The sequence below is a fragment of the Chionomys nivalis genome, chromosome 13 (assembly GCF_950005125.1).
Source record: "Chionomys nivalis chromosome 13, mChiNiv1.1, whole genome shotgun sequence".
NCBI lineage: Eukaryota > Metazoa > Chordata > Mammalia > Rodentia > Cricetidae > Chionomys > Chionomys nivalis.
In genome coordinates this window covers 18,483,536-18,501,347 of record NC_080098.1, presented here as the reverse complement: position 1 = coordinate 18,501,347, position 17,812 = coordinate 18,483,536, and the positions used below count along the sequence as shown (strand labels likewise).

The window sequence follows — 17,812 nt, the reverse complement described above, 5'->3', positions numbered from 1 at the left end:
GACCTAAACCTGGGACACAAATCTTAACAAGAAATATTGAAATAATTGATGATAATTAAACAAAATTTAAAGAAATTAAATGTCAATAACTAAAACGGTAGTGTGTATATATACGAAAGAGTCTAGAAAGTGATGCAAACTCTAGCAATGCCAAAATTAACAATACAAACAAAATGCCTGTAGGACAGTTAATGTCTTTTTCACAATTAGACAATTTTCTAAGAAACCTGTCTAAAAGTCCTACTCTTGTAACAAACTACAGATAAAGTGAGCAGCTGCTCACTCTGGATACCTATTTTAATTGTCTAATAGGCAGGAAAGAGGCTATATAAAGACCTTTTACATTTGTAATCATCCTGAGCAATACTTCACCCTTTTCAAGACAGATTGCCCTGGACTAAAATGCTCCAGGTCACTTGTGATAACTGAAAATGCTTACATTTTAATGTGAAGGACTAGTGTAACTACAGCTTGTCCAGCTACAAATACTGTGAGATCTAAAGAATAAAGTAACTGGCAGGGCGGTGGTGGCGCACACCTTTAATTCCAGCACTCAGGAGGCAGAAGCAGGAGGATCTCTGTGAGTTTGAGGCCAGCCTGATCTACAGAGGAGTTCTAGGACAGCCAGGGCTGTTACACAGAGAAACCTGGTCTCAAAAAATCAGAAAAAAAAGACAAGTAACTGTTTGAGAACACCTTCAAAGATATTCAAGTTTATAAGCTTGTTTTTTTTTTTTTTTTTAAAAAAAGGATAGAGAAAAAAATTATTTTGTTTAGCCAAGCTCAGAATCTCTAATCATGAATCAGATTTTGGCCGCCAGCAAACAGGAAGAATAATCTGAAAAAGTCCCTGTGCTTATTGGCTATCACCAATGTCTACTTCACATTTTGCATCCCAGCAAGACTAACACAAAATTCCCTGCTGTCCCTGTTCGGACCCTTTCAGCAGTCTAGCTCCATTCTTTCAATTGTATTGCTATTGTAGAATCCCAGTATAGCATGTGCCTGAGAGCAAAGCCCAGATCCACAACATGATCAACAGATAAAACTAGACTTCCAGCTGGGCGGTGGTGGAGCCGCCTTTAATTCCAGCACTCAGGGAAGCAGAGGCAGGCAAATCTCTGTGAGTTCCAGGCCAGCCTGATCTACAGACTGAGTCCCAGGATAGCCAGAGATAAACAGAGAAACCCTATCTTGAAAAACCAAAAAAGTGGAAAAAAAAAAAAAACCAAAATACTATAGACTTCCTTAAAAGTTCATGCATATGGGTTTGCTGCTTGGTAAATCATTCTCATTATGTTCTGAGCAGTTTTTATTATTGTTATTTCTTAATTTGTGATTTAATCCTGAAACCCTATCAAGTAGTTAAAGTGGTATAATAAAGCATCACTAAGATTAAAATTTTGATAGCATTTCCAAATGAGAAACTAACAATTCAAAAATATACTTTTGATCCTATAAGTTTGCTTGACATCAAAATAAGTAGTAGGCTTCTATAATCCTGAAGAATCTGAAATGCAGATTGCTCTAATTGTTCAAGCAAAAGGAAAGTCAATACCAAATTATTAGCAGCAGTCTAATGTCAACCATTTTAGAATGGTGGGAGCATTTCTATGACTGTAGCTGTAAAAAAGACACTGGTAATGTACAGAGGGGTCTACATTAGGTGGTTTAGAACACCTAGAATCTACTCTTGGTTCTTAGACATACAAAATACATATGAAGCCTTGAAAGTGATGCATACAAAGTTTAGCAACTTGGCAAAAAATGTTAATAATCTATCTTCTAGATTCATAGCAAAGTTTTTGTGGGTGTTGGTGTGGGTATGTGCATGTATTCATGTGTGTGTAGGTCAGAGGTGGGTGGTGGGTATCTCCACTTTATTTTTTATTTTATTATTATTTTTTTAATTTATTTATTTTTAATTAAAATTGTCCACCTCCTCCCCTCTCCACCTTATTTTGAGGCAGGTTCTCTCACAGAATCCAGAGCTTGATGATTCGGCTTGTCTGGCTGGCCAGACTGTTAGGTTCCAGGATCTTCCTGTCTCTGCATCCCAAGCACACACACCATGGCTAGTTTTTTATGCGGGTGCTGGGGAGCTGAGTTCAGTTCCTTATGTTAGCATAGCAAATACTTCCCTGAGTCTTATCTTCAGTCACATGCATGGCGGCACAGTTTGTGTTAGCATATTTGTGGAGGTAAAACGTTTTCTAAGCTGTAATGTTACATGCAGCAGTCTTCGCTATATTTAGAAGATGGCTATGTAGTGGCTGGAGAGCAGCTGAGTAGTGAGAACACTTGCTCCTTTGCCAGGACTCCTATTGGGTGAATCACAAGTACTTGTCACTCCAGCTACAGAGCACCTGAAACCCGCTTTTGGCCTCAGAGAATACCTGAATGTATGTGGTATTCTCACATACACTTGGCATACACACAAACACATAAATACAAAATAAAAATAAATTTTTAAAGAAAGCAGGTGCAAGATATGGTCTCATAAGTGCTATCAGTGGTGGTCTGCCAGCACAAAGTTCATTCATTTACTTGAGTATAATTGTGAGGAATAAAATACAATCCATGTTAAGTAATATAATTCAAATTTCTACTAGAGACAGAACATTTTAAGTAAAAAGGTTTTCATCTTCAAATTTGTATGTGTGTTAGCTTGTTTGGCAGGGCTATATAAACTGAATAGGTTCTTCTTCCTCTACTAGGTAATGCTTTCCATACAAGATCCGTCGTGATGAAGATGAGTTTCCTTTTCTCACCACTGCTCTAGTAACCAAGCTTAAGGCTTAAGCACTGAAACGGATTGATGTGGGATTCCTCTCTGTATCCGTGAATATCACTGGGGAATTAAGAAACTGCCTTGGCCTGTTGACAGGGCAGAGTAGAGCTAGGCAAGGAAAACTAAATGCTGGGAGAAAGGAGGCGAAGTCAGGGAGAAGGCATGGAGTCACCACCAGAGACAAGCCATACTTTGCCAGTAAGCCATAGCCACGTGGCGATGCACAGATTAATGGAAATGGGTTCATTTAGGATATAGGAGCTAGCCAGAAATATGCTTAAGCTATTGGGCAAACATTATTGCAAATAATATAATTTCTGTGTGGTTATTTCAGTTCTGAGCAGCCAGGAACAAACAAGTGGACTCCAACAGGAACGGATTTTCGTTTTCAGTGTTTTCACTCACAAACCGACCTGCTCCTGATGAGGCAGTGCCAGCAGAGCCTGAGAGAGGAGCCTCGCTAAGAGGAAATGGGGCAGATTTGCAAGAACTAAGATCTTAAAGCGGAAGACAGAGAACATAACAACTGAAGCTCCTGAGAGCTCTGAAGGAATGCCCTGACTTAGGTTTTTATGTGGATTTACAACAGAACTGAAGGTGTTCACTTGAAGTTGTCTTTAAGGGAGGGAGATGCAGGGTTAAGGCACAATGTTTTCTTCAGCACAGAAACAAAAGGCCACTGAGACTCCTCAGGTAACAGTAACTGTAGACAGTTAAATGATACACGTGTGAAGTTTTCAGAACTCATTTTGGTAGAATAAACACATGGTCAGAAGGATGATATTCTTCCACATGAAGATTTTTTTCAATTACCTTTTACTGCAAGTGTGTGTGTGTGTGTGTGTGTGTGTGTATGCACGCACACGCGTGTGTAGGCCAGAAGTGTTAGATACTCCAGAGCTGGAGTGACAGGGGTATTGGGAACCACACCCACTTCTTCTGCAAGAGCAATCCGTGCTCTAACTGCTGAGTCATCTCTCTTGCACCTGATCTGCTTATTCAGTGTTCATTTGGATCAGATAAATGAGAAAAATATTACTTAGGTGACTCCCGTCTTTTGACATCCTGTATCAAAGAGAAAATCACCTTTAACTCAGGGTCCCAGGAAATGCAATTGTTCAGTGGCGGAATTTGACGGCAGCCCCAGTCCTGTGTTCTGTTTTCATTTTATCCCTTTCTCTAAGTTCTTTTTAAAGAACTGACACATTCATCTTCTATTCAGTAATCCAACTCATCTTTTGAATAAAATCTGAGAATCAATATAGGATGTTTTACCTTCTGGATCATAGGTTTGAAAAACTCTTCTGGCTTGTTCAGAAGGCGCCTCAGGGGCAACTAAAGCCATATCCTAAAAAATAAAATGAATATCGCCAGTCAGCTGCAACATCATCATATTAACATTAAACACTTGGGTGAGGTGGAGAAATGATGACATTTGGAGTCAGAGTCCAGAGAAACCAGCAGCTCTCTCTAGTGCTTACTTTTACTTCTGAAGGATGGAAATGGCACTTACACCACAGAAAACTGCGAGGATGTCATGCCAATATTATAAAAGCAATTAATATAAAATACAGTATGCAAAGAGCCCATAATTTCTGTTTTATATTACTGTATATGTAAAGAAATGCATAACTTCAAATATCTTCTAATTTTCAACAAATCGAAACTAAGAGAAAATATAACAGAATATACTCTAGTTTTCAAGGAATGGAAACTATGAGATTAGAACAGAGACTGGGCTAACCGCAAAGACTAATACGGACGATCACACGTTACACTGTAATGATAAGTGGGATGTGACACACGCAGAAGGTTCTGCATGTCTAATTTAGCTTCCAAGGAGACATCCTATGGCAGTGCTACTCCTTTCCCCTCATAAATCAAGTTTTTTCATCACAGTGGGAATCACTGCTCATCAGACTGCACCCAGAAGCCCAGTGTTTCCTCATACAGCTTCACTGCACAGATGAGTGAAATCCTAGTTCTGACGAACAAGAATGCAGAATTGAGGGCCCTGTAGTTGATGTCTAGTCATAGCTTCTCTCAAGCTTTTACCTATATTTGTGTTCTGTGAGTCACCTCATCAGAGAACAGGTATTCCTTCACACTATCTCAAATCCTCGGCCAGAACTACACAGCAAGACCATCTCAAACCAAATCAAACCAGACAACAAAAGACAACAGGTGTGAAGTAAAACAGTAAAATTTAAAATGTTTTATGGACAATTAATCTTAATGTCTGTCCTCACCCTTCCTTATCTCACTTATGGAAGAAGAACTAAAGGAAGCAGTAAGGGAATTCTCACCTGACCTGAGGTCTCCCTCAGGATCGAGTGGCATGTTCTGTTGTTATGAAAAATTAGGGATCAGAATCAAATCAAAGAAAGACAGGACCTTACCTATTTTTATGTATTCCAAAAAAAAGATGAATAAGAAAGAGGACTTGCTAATTTAAACGATTCAGTAACATAGATTATGTCTCCTGCTTTCCGTCCCAGACAGAGGCCTTTTCTGCATTTTCTGCTACTCTGACCATATGCACACACCAAGTAATGTCTTCTTTGGTTTAATTTTCAATGCTGTTCTGAATTCATGATTTAGTTCTTTACTTGCTGGATACACGGGCTGTGTTTAATTTTTTGCTATCAAAAAGAATGCATCAAGCAAACGTGAAGATATAATTTTATGTAGGCTTAATTATTTTTATGAGAGATCTACAGTGGGTTACTGGGTTACAGGAAGAATGCATGTATAATTTTGGAAGAAAGTAGAGACTTGTGAATTATGTTTGCTTACTTATTTCAAACAATGTTTTATTTTTGGACAGTCACAAACTCATTATGAAGCTGAGTTTGACCTTGAACTCTGGTCCTCTGGCACTCTCCTCCTGAGAGCTGGAATAACAGGTATGCACCTCTCTCCTAATTATAGCATGCTAGGGTTGAATCCAGAGCTCCCTGAATGCTAGCCAAGCATTCTAACTGAGCCACTACACCAGCCTCTTGAACAATATTTCTTAAGACTCTCATCACCAATATAGCCTTTCCTGTTGGCTAAAGCTAGAATTGTATCCCAGCTCTCAAGATTGAGGGAGCAACTCTTAAACTGGAGGCATTACTGCTTAGCTGCCTATATTACACATTTATTATAGTATAATTGTTAACGCCTTTCTTCCTTCTTTCTTCAGTTCTCTTCTGTAGATCTGTGTGAACCAGTGGGGGAACACAAGAGCCTTCCTGGCCAGGGGCAGAACAGCAGTGGAACCAACTGTGTGCTAATGGACACTCATTTTTCTATTCACCTGTTCCACTAAACCATTTGTAGTATCAGTTAGTGATGAGGAGATGAGTTTGATGTACTCCAAGATATTCCACAGAATTTAAGCATTACTTAAAACTATAATCTAAGTTGAGAGGAGGAAAAAATAATCAGGATTTTCTTATCTAAAAAATAAAACTCTTTAATTTTCCCAATTCATGGCTAAGGAGCGTCTTCTCATGTATTTGCTGCTTTAATTGCTGTCACTGATGTCTCACAGTTTTCAGTGTAGAGATCTTTCTACTCCTTGTTTTAATTATGCCTGGGCACTGTTGGTAGCTATTATAAATTGAGGCTGTTCCCTTGATTTCTCAGGCAGTTCCTTGTTGCTATATAGAAACACTTCTCTCTGAACTGCACTCTATTTGTTGGCTAGCTTCAACGTGCTTCTATAAAGTCTGTAGTGTTTCCTATGTAAGATCATATCATCAGCACAGTGACTTTACTTGCTCTACTCCTCTTTGGGTGCCCTTTCTCTTGCTTGGTTGTTCTGGCAAGGACACTCAACACTATGGGACCCAGAATGAGAGCAGACGTCTTTGTTCTCTCCCACAGCGCACAGGAAAAGTTTTCCGTATTCACTATTGAGAATCCATGGGCTCCTTGTGCATGGCCCTTACTGTGATGAGATCAGCTCCTTCTATAAAAATTTTGGTGAGAGTTTTCAATCATCTAAACATACTGAATTCTGTCAAATACTTTTGCCCCTCCTCCTACATCTAATGAGATAATCATATAGTTTGTATTCTTCATTCTTTTGATGTGATATGTCACATTTATTGATTAGTATATCTTGGAACACTCTTGTAACACAATGCACTTGGTCATAGTGGATGATCTGTTTTATGTGCTCACATTTGTTGAGGAATTCTGCATCTATGTTCACCAAGAACACTCACTGGCTTCCTGCCTTCCCTCCTTTCCTTCCATTTGTCTTCTTGGTCTGGAAACTAAGTTCCTCCCCCCCAGCCTCCCGTATACAACCTTGCCTGACTTTTCTTGTGCTGCTATTGTCTACTTTTGATGTCAGGGCGGTGCTTGTTTCACAGAGTTTGAAAGCATTCCCCACTCTGATTTTGGGGCTTTTATTTTTAATGAAACTAGATAGTTGTAATTATCAAGGAAATTAATTTTTCCTGGGTTACTTAATTTTTGGTATGTTATTATTCATTGTAATCCCTTATAGCCATAAAGCAGAATAATTAAGTGTTAAAATGTTCATCTGCCCAAGATGATTTGTAGATTCAATGTAATAGCTATTAGAACTCTACAATTATCTTTAATAGAAATAGAAATTTTTTTTAAAAAAAATTTCCACAAGCCGGGCGATGGTGGCATACGCCTTTAATCCCAGCACTTGGGAGGCAGAGGCAGGCGGATCTATGTGAGTTCGAGACCAGCCTGGTCTACAGAGCTAGTTCCAGGACAGGCTCCAAAGCCACAGAGAAACCCTGTCTCGAAAAAAAAAAAAAAAAAAAAACACATACACACACACACACACACACACAAAATTTCCACAAAAGAGCCAGAGAAGGTCCTAAATAGCCAAGCAATGAGGAACACAAAGAACAAATGTGGACGACAGTATAGGATTGTTAAAACAGTGTGTCATAAGACAGTTGTACAGGGGGGCTGGAGACATGGCTCAGAGGTTAAGAGCACTGCCTACTCTTCCAAAGGTCCTGAGTTCAATTCCCAGCAACCACATGGTGGCTCACAACCATCTGTAATGAGGCCCTCTTCTGGCCTGCAGGCATACAAGCAGACAGAATACTGTATACTTAATAAATAAATAAATAAATAAATAAATAAATATAAAAAAAGACAGTTGTACAGAACAGAGAGCCCAGAAAGTAATCTTAGAATGCCAACTGATTTTAAATAATACCATCAACATAGCTCAGCAAGTAAGGTGCTCGCCGCCAAGGCTGACAATCAATTCCATGAACCACGTGGTGGGAGGAGAAAACGGACTCTTGAAATTTTTTCTAAGTTCTGTGTATGTGTACATGTGCACACACACACACACACACAAAGTAATAATTTTTAAAAATCTATTCATAGGCCCAGAGAATGGTCTCTTTAACAGTGTAGAGAAGACTGGATTTTCACAAGTAAAAGAATGAAATTGGACCCTTAGCTCACATCACATAGGGACATACTTCAAGATGGATTAGGATTTAAATGTAACTATAAAACTGCTAGAAGAAAACAATAGGGGAAAATTAAATGACATTGGTCATGGCAGTGATTCTATCATCTCACTCAAACCCCCAGGAATCAAAACCAACAATAGTCAAAGGGGATCACATCCAATTTAAAACCCACTAATGAGGATATATTTGTAAGCCCTACAATCTCATAAAGGATCACTACTTTAAATATATAAGGTTCCCAAACTAAGTAGTACGAAAACAAAAACTCAATTTAAAAAGTAGGAAAGTAAACAAATAGACATTTCTCAAGACACACAGAAGGTCAAGGAATTCATGAGAAAAAGAAAAAAAAAGTTTATGTAACTCAGGGAAATGCAATATACGCTCAGAATGGGAAATCATCTTGCCACTGTCAGAAAAAGGCAAGTGCATGCAAGGAAGGAGAATGAGCTCCACCATGGTAGTAAGGAATTAATGCAAAACACTGCAGCCATTAAGGAAAACTGTGCAGAAGTTCTTTGAAAATCCAGCAATGCCACTCTGGTACAACCCTAGGACTCAAGGTCAAAGAGTTATCCATCCTGTCATGTGAACTGTCAAGTTATAGAAACAAGTCAAATGGCTCACAACAGATAATCAAATTTTAAAAATGTAGCACACAATGGAATACTACTCAGTCTTGCAAAGAGAAACATGGCCATTTCCATCACTACACACAGAACCGGAAACAATTACATTAAGTCAGGCATAGAAGGGCAACTCTTTCTTCTTGTCATTGATATGTAAACTCTACAAGTTACATAAACTCAGAAGCATGGAGCAGAAAGTTGATTACAGGACCTGGGGGTTAGAAGGACTGGGGAGACCTGGGATCCAAGGAGAAAAAAACAGAATGAGGGAAGGTGTCCTTTTTAGTTCTAGTCCATACTATGATGAGTATAGAGAGTAGACGACTCACACTGTAAAACTCTTAAGACGTAAATCTTAACTCTCCTCCCCAAATATGGTAAGAACTGGAGGTCATGGACACTAACTAACTTGATCTAAATTATTCCATAGGGAGTTGATAAACCATAACCTTACTTTGCATTCCACAAATTTATATACTTATAAACTAGCAAATTATAATAAAGAAGTAAAATAGTATTTAAGTAAAAGTACAAGCAGAATAATCCATTTAGGGGAATGAGCTGGTGGATAATATAAACAAAGCATTATGTTAATACTCATCAAGTGAAAATTGAGAAATGTATTATTATTGTTTGTAAAGTTGAGGGAACAAGAAGGGTTACATTAACTTCCCAGCATTAATGTAAAGAAGGAACGTAAAGAAAATTACCTGATGCCTTGTGTTTAAATTCCAAGCATGAAGAAATAAAAGCACATTCCATGCTAAACCAGCAAGATATTAGCTTGAACAAAAGAGCACACTGTGTTCTCTTGGTCCTGCTGGCAACCTTGTTGGGTAAAAAAAAAAAGTGCTGTGAAGAAGCACAGTTCCTAGCACCAAGACCCACAGCTGAGGGATCCACACAGAAAATTGGGCTGCAGGTTAATATTTAATGTATTTCTGCACCAAATTTGAACAGAAATACAGAATGTTACTTAATTTAGTGTGTTTTATAACCCTAAAAGAAAACACTTCAGTGAGGGTATAATTCTCAAGTTTCATATTTTACAACAAGGAACTAAACCAGAACTTCCCTGAATAATTTTATAAGTATGAAGAGGATTTTATCGCCCAGATCTACTTTTAATATTGTATTATGATAAGAGCTCTTGGCCTTCACATTCAGCATATTCCCAGTCTCTCAATCCACACACCCATAGTTTCTCTTTTTTCTTCTCTAGTCCCTCATTCTTACGTTGGCTCATCAGTTGGAAAGAAAGTTGTGCCAGGCGTTGGTGGCATAGGGGGGAAGGGGGCAGAGGCACGCAGATCTCTGTGAGTTTGAGGCCAGTCTGATTTATAAGAGCTAGTTTCAGGACAGGTTCCAAAGCTACTGAGAAAGCCTGTCTCGAAAAGCCAAAAACCAAAACCAAAACCAAAACCAAACCAAACCAAACCAAAACAAAAAACCCAAAACCAAAAACCAACTCCCTCCACCAAGAAAAAGAAAGAAAGACTTAGTGTAGGTCACAGTCTAATAGATGAAAGACTGCGGTGTTTCTCCTTTGCATTAAAGTAAATGTATTTTATGTATTTTCTGTTTAAATAGTAATATGTATTCATATGCTCTTCCCTGATAAGAAAAGTACTTTATTATAGGAAAAGTCAAAGATGAGACCGTGCGTGTGCGTATACACACACACGTGCCCGTGCGCACACACATACAGTGAGATTGATTTTTATAAGCCCAAACCAGAACAAAATTAAAACTATAAAAATCATCCCAATCTTGAAAGAAAATTTAAAATGACTTTAAAAAGAATTTAGTCCCTGTTTTTTTGAAGACAAAATTTCCTGAGTATATAGGATAGGTTCCTACCATTTCTTTTATATTGGATTAGCAATGGTTAGCCCATACTTAGGTAAAATGCACAGAAAGATCATCTAATAATACTTAAAAAGATATATGATAATATCTAAAGTATTAATTTAAAATCTATAGTTCTGTTACCAATGCATATTAACCTCATAGTTAGTTCTCAAAGAAGAAATTAAGAAAATGCTCCTTAAGCCCAATTATGAAAAAAAGACAAAGAATCACGAGTAAAAATGATAGTTAGAAAAGAGCAAGCTAGGCGGGCAAATGCCCGGCTGCTCAGCTTGGCTACCTACAGCCTTTTGGTAGGCAAGCACGTTTTATGAGAAGACTCGACTTGTGGGGCTAGAGAAATGCGCTAATTAAGGAAGCATGAATACTGAACATACATTACTATCCATATGCAGCCTTGTCTAATAAGAACTAGCTTTACTTTCTCATACTAAAGGGAACAATTCAAAAGACAAAGGGAGTTTAAGCATGGTTTCATGGGACTTTCTCTTGTGCAGTTAGGAAGTTGTCAACACAGGCACCAGAGAGAGGGCTGGAGACCCATGCCCACAGGGCATATTCCCTTCTGCAGATCTAAAGGTTTTGTTCTGCCAAAGCTCAGATGGCTAGCATGAAAACATTCTCCATTCAACTTAATAGGAGTTAAGTTTCCTTCTTGAAAGAGTCCATTTACTCACTGCGTCTTACCAACCTACATCCCCATTAGAAGGCCCTGTGGGAACTCTGCCGCCTGACTACTTGCAGTTCCCGTAGGCTCCTTCCTGCAGGGATTCTATGACATTCCCCTAAGACAAGAATCAATCTCCAGTCCACACAGGGAGGCTTTAGTGAGTTTCCCTAGCAGACTCTAAGATACTGTGTCAGTGAGAGCAGGATCACCTTTGCTTTCCACACAAGCTCATGTTTAGTTAGATCTTTAAGGGGACCACTAGTATATCAGAACAGATGAGTTATAAAACACAGCGGGAAGTTCAAATTCCATAGAATATGTAATAAATTTTCAATATGGTTATCTAATAAGTTCATAAAATGATTAAACTTATTTTATTATTGATTTTCAATAAAATCAACTTTAATAGAAATTTCTTACAATTATATAAAAAGTTTCTCTCTTGTGGGTCAGAAAGACACCAACAGCACTGAAATAAGTCTGAGGCCACTGAGCAACTCACATACGACAAGATGACTAGCGAGTTCAGAATCAGTCTCCACGGTGTTATTTGTTAAAAGTTTCAGTCGGTTCAGATCTTATCACAGGAAAACCCCAGACAGATGACAGGTCATCACTGGAGACAGAAGCTTCTCTATTGACCTTCAAACCACAACAGCAATCCTAACCCTGTTCCTTATCTTGATGCTGCTCATTTATGCCTACTCTTCAAAGTTGTTTTATTCAGTAATATTGGAATCTCAGCTGACTAAACTGTTACTTACAAGCATTAGAATTGGTATTTAAAAGACTCCACAACAAATTTAGGGAAATTATAACATTTAACAAACAGCACTTGCTTTAAAATGGCCCAAGGCTTCAAACTAGGTCACAAGCTGCCACAGTCTGCAGTTGAAGACAGTCTACACTTCCCATTTCTCCCGGGCTTCAAGTAAAATCTGACCTAAGTAAAAACAGTGTTGTAAGATGACCTTTTTTTTTTAAAAAAAGGATTTTTATTTATTTTAATTGTATGTATATTAGTGTCTGCATGTATGATGGTGCATCTCATGTATGCTTGGTGTTTGCTGAGGTCAGAAGAGGATGCTGATCTGTAGGACCTGGAGTTTGACAGTTGTGAGCTGCCATGTGGGTGCCGGGAATCAAACGGTCCTCTTCAAGATCAGCCAAGTGTTCGAAGCTGCTGAACCATCTTTCTGTTCTCTTAAAACTGCTAATAATTTATTAGATTCGATTATCGTATTCCCTTATCTCATTTACTTAAAATTTATAGTTTTCCACTATTTACAACAAAGTATTACATGAAGCCAAGAACAATACCAGTTCAAAGTAAGTGATAATTACCATTTGTTCAATAGGTTTTCTATAAATATAAAATACAATAAACTCAATTTAAAAAACCACAATCAGAGAACCAAAGTTCTAATTCAAAATAGATAAATAGATAGAAACTACAATGTAGAAAGCTTAACTAGATTCTTGTTTGGGATAAAAAGTTGCAAAACAAACAAACAAATAAAACAACCACTTCCTAGGGTAGCTCAGGCAGTTTATTACTATTTCCATGGTGAAATTAGGCTGAACTCTTCAGCTTGTACCACCACTCTCTGCACTGTACAATTTACCAGTATAAATAACACCTCTTTTGGAGTCAGAAAACAAAGACGTACTATTATAAAAACGAAATACTAAGCTATTAATTTCAAACTAAGCCCATTATTTTGATAACACATATAAAAAGGTGTCTAATTAGGTTAGAAATAAGGGTAGAAAACATAATGAAATGAATAAATACAAACTACAATTTGAAATAAAACTGAAGCCTCAATGTAAAGGAGGTTTTTTTTTTCCTAGAAAAGAAAGTGATGGCCGGGCGGTGGTGGCGCACGCCTTTAATCCCAGCACTCGGGAGGCAGAGGCAGGCGGATCTCTGTGAGTTAAGTCCAGCCTGGTCTACAAGAGCTAGTTCCAGGACAGGAACCAAAAGCTACGGAGAAACCCTGTCTCGAAAAATCCAAAAAAAAAAAAAAGAAAAGAAAGTGATGTAAAACTCATTAAGTCTATGACTCATTAAATCTATGGGTCAAGATCTTTGCTTATCTTTTTAAAAAAACATTGCTTATCTTATAGGTAAATATGCAAATTCTTATTTAAAATTATGTAAAAAAAATCAGCCAAAAGCATTAACAACTAGAGACTGGTATATTTTCAGAGTCATCCATGAAACTATGTATTGTGAAAAATATTGTGACTTTTTAAAATATACTACAAAGATTCACTATATACACATTGGAATATCATTGGTTTAAAATACATTAAATAGCAAAACACATAGAAACTACGTGTTACCACTGAATGAAACACCAGTTTGTCCTTTGCCTTCTTCATTTTCAGAGAAACACAACACAGCCGCCATTTCTATTTACAAAGAGCTCAATACATAAAGCTTACATTTTTGCAATAATTTAATGGCATATATACAGAACATATAAGACAATCTAGAAATTAGGATAAGCCTCTCATTAGATTTTAAACCAAGCTTTCAAACTACATCTGTAAGGGCAATTATTTTTAGTAAAGCAAAGTTTATTTCTACATCTTTCAATCTTCTTAATTTTTATAAAATTTCTTTGAGTCGCTTGTGTACTCAATGTTATTACTAATGCCTGTAAAATTATTAACTAGATTGATACATATCCTTTCACACCATAGACAAGGTTAAGTTATATAGGCTATTACTTGGTGTTCAGATAATTTATATAAACTTGACTATTCTGTTTACTCAGGCACACAAAATTAGAATTGAGCTTTCCTTCTTAAAAATCTTTCTTTTAGAATAAAAATGGGACTTGGACCAAATGTTCTGACAGTTATTTTGAACAATGTTTATAGCATGTATTATCTATAATAGGCTGTCTCCTATCAGTACCCTTGGAAGAAAATTCAATATGGAAGTGATAACTGAGTAGCTATGACCTAGTTCTCTACATATTTGTCTTCCATTGCCCCAATCTCAAAGCCACCTGACTTACAAATGTTAAGTAAACTCTTTGAATCATAAGTGAGCAAATTAAGAATAATAAAGTTATAACACCTATACAACTCATTGAACATGGAGATGTCAAGCTGGTGCCTATATAGAACCTCTGCCCCTATGTTCTAGCAGCTTTGGTAAAGGTACACTGCACACCACCAAAAGAGAAATGTAAACATCAGTTCAGTCACAAACCTTTTCATCTACAACAGAGTTTTGCTTGCGAGATGTGGTGGCGCAGCAGTGGCACAAAGCTTGTGTAAGTAGCCATCAATAACTGATCTGACTTAGGCCCACTCCATGAGACAGAACCCATACCCAGCTCTACTCTGGGTTGCCAAGAACCAGAGATTAGATAACCCAGGAACCTAGGGTAAAAACCAAATAATACTGGTCTAACAAAAGAAACAACAACAAAAACTACTAATGATAATGTTATACCCATAGTCCAGTGCCTTGTTCAGCCATTAGCAGAGAAGCTTTCTCTTGCAGAAGATGGGAACAAATACAGAGACTCACAGTCAGACATTATGCAGAGAGTGAAAGGCCTTGGGACACTCAGTCCTAAATGGGGTGTCTCCATCAAATCCTTCCCCTCAGAGCTCAGGGACCTTGAGAAAGAGGTAGAAAGAGTATAAAAGCCAGAGGAATTGGAGAATGCCAATGAAACATGGCCCTCTAAATCAATACAGAAAAGGTCATGTGAACTCAGAGAATGAAACAGCATGCACAGGGCCTGCAGGTCCTCTGTGCATACATTACGGCTTCCAGTTGAGTGTTTTTATGGGATTCGTGAGTATGCAAATGGGTGGGTCTCTCATTTTTATGCCTTCTGTTGGGCTCTTTTCCTTCTGTTCGTTTGTCCTGTCCAACTCCAAAGTGACAGTTTTTGTTTTGTTGTATTAAAAAAAAAAGAATGAATGAAAGACAATCTAGCCACTAGGGTAAAGTTCAACAACTAAATTGTCATTTATACCTACCTGTTGGGAGGTATTTCTAACAGAGTGACACTGGGTTTATCAACCACTCCAGGGCGGGCCTCATCTTTAAGGAGTGGTTGACCAACATAGAATGGACTCCATAGTTGGTGGTTTTTCTTTTTCTTTTTGGCATGTTTTTATTTGGTTAGAATTTGGTGTTTTGTTTTCTAGTTTTGGGGGTTTTGTTATATTGGGTTTTTGTTTTTTAAAAAAGAATTTAGAGTTAGGTGGGTGTATGGAGGGGTAAAGGATTGTGAATGACTTGGAGGAGGAGAAGAATATGACCAAAATATATTTAAATTTAAAAATTATAAACAATAAAAATATTAAAAAAATATAGTTGTCAAACATACAACTTTGCGTCTCTGAGGTCTAATCATTAGACATGCATATCTCATTAGACATTTCTATCTGTCTACCAAACCCAAAAGCATCACCAAGACCTGTCATTTTACCTCAGGAAGCAAATCTCTCATTCATGCACTCCACTGTATACTATTACCCTGAAACAAATCAGAAAGGGTCCACTTTGGGGAAGGGAAATATCAGGTTAAGGGTGGAAGAATAGGGAAAGACATATTTTAAAGGAGAGGTGTAGAAAACAGGGCAGTTGAAAGGGGAATGAGGGAGAAAAGAGTTTAAATAGGGAATGGGATGGAAAGGTAGGGCAGAAGAGGGCACAGGGAGGGGGGTAATTAGAAGTCATATGAAAACTTAAGTTTCCTAAACACACACACACACAAATAAGTTCATATATCATAGGGATTAAATTCACATTATACTGCACAATGGATAATGTTCCTAGCTCTAGGTTACCAAATAAAAAGCCTAATGCCAAATGAGGGGTGCTTCCCCTTAAGCTGTTGGTCATGGAGTTCCCAGGGACCAAATAAAAAGCCTAATGCCAAATGAGGGGTGTTTTCCTTCAAGTAGTTGGTCAGAGTTCTCAGGGACCCCCACCCCAAACAATATAATCTATTGGCAGTGCTCTAGATTGCTCACGTGATGGTGATAGCCCACTGTTGAATATACTACACACTTTGGTCACAGGGCATAGAGAAATCAAGCTGGTACTGAAAAAGAAGTTTCTTCCCTGAGGGATGGATAGCTTTCACAGTATTTATGGGAAGAATCTAAGTAGGCTTCTAGAGAGAAAAGTCACTAACAGCCTTATGCAGCTGTAGATACTGTGAGCTACAATGATAACTAGCTTGGAAAGATAAGTCCAGAAGTACAATTGTGGCAAAGATGTTATAGGGATAGCCAATTGCTCTCTGATTAGATTTAAGGTCTGCTCCGTGAGAGGAAATGGATGCATGATATTATAAATATCTGACCAAGAATCCATGGCTGGGAAGAGTAGAGGCCTGAGGTGTCCTGCAGCAATTTTCTGAAATTTACAAATGTCCATCTTAGAGGAAAGCTCCTTAAGATTCATGATATTCTAGAGGGAAAAATTTTAAGACTCCATAAATAAACAACATGGAAGCTTCAGAAAGTCCCTAAAATTGACTAAATGCAATGGCCCCTTACTCCCTCAGCTTATTATACAAGCACAAAGACTGCTAAAAGACCCCTAGACCAGCTGGCCTGCCTAAAAGGGACAGATGAGATAAGCTGCCTGGAAGTGGCAGAGACCAGTAAAGCTGCCCCAAAGTTGTGCAGTGAACTCTAGGTTTCCAGCTTTCATGAATTATCACTTAGGTTGGGGAGTCATCCATGTTGGGATAATATTTTGGGGGTCATTTTTGCTCCTTTCAGTAACAACTCACCCACTCTGACTCCAGTAAGTAACCCCAATAAAGCCTACTGGTTTACCAAGTTGGGCTTTGGTGGTGTTCTTACTGTGGTACCGTCTGTAGTGAATAGATATTTGTGCATGTCGTCCCACAATCAGGAGAACTTAATGCTATTATTTTGCTAAATGAACACAGTATCAAACTGCCCCCTAAATATGTATATAGATTTGGACAGTTCTGAGTTTCAACAAAGGAGCTTCCAGTAAGTGTCTATGAAGTACTTAGCCATAAAAGGGACGGTAAGAACCAGAGGGTGGCAAGGACCATACCAAATAGTTGTCTTCTGGACATGACAGGGTCAATGAACTCACAAACACATAGCAGTTGTGTTGTGAAACATTAGTTGAAGATGTGTTACATTTGCTTATGCTATGGAACTTTTGTTTAATGATGCAAAGATGTGCTACATTCTTTTATGTTGCATTTGTTTAACTCTGTGAAACCGTTCCTCTGCCTGTCTAAAACATCTGATTGGTCTAATAAAGAGCTGAATAGCCAATAGCAAGGCAGGAGAAAGGATAGGTGGAGCTGGCAGGCAAAGAGAATAAATAGGAGGAATCTGGGAT

At 38.1% G+C, this 17,812-nt stretch overlaps 1 protein-coding gene across 5 annotated transcripts in view; it reads right to left on the bottom strand.

The window, feature by feature from the left end:
- Positions 1-17,812, bottom strand: part of Mindy3 (MINDY lysine 48 deubiquitinase 3) — a 72,379-nt gene that overhangs the window by 15,218 nt on the left and 39,349 nt on the right. For all 5 annotated transcript variants that reach the window (XM_057787861.1, XM_057787862.1, XM_057787866.1 and 2 more), the window contains one exon: positions 4,067-4,139. In XM_057787861.1, the coding sequence (XP_057643844.1) occupies positions 4,067-4,139 (73 nt within the window). The remainder of the gene's footprint in view (positions 1-4,066; positions 4,140-17,812) is intronic.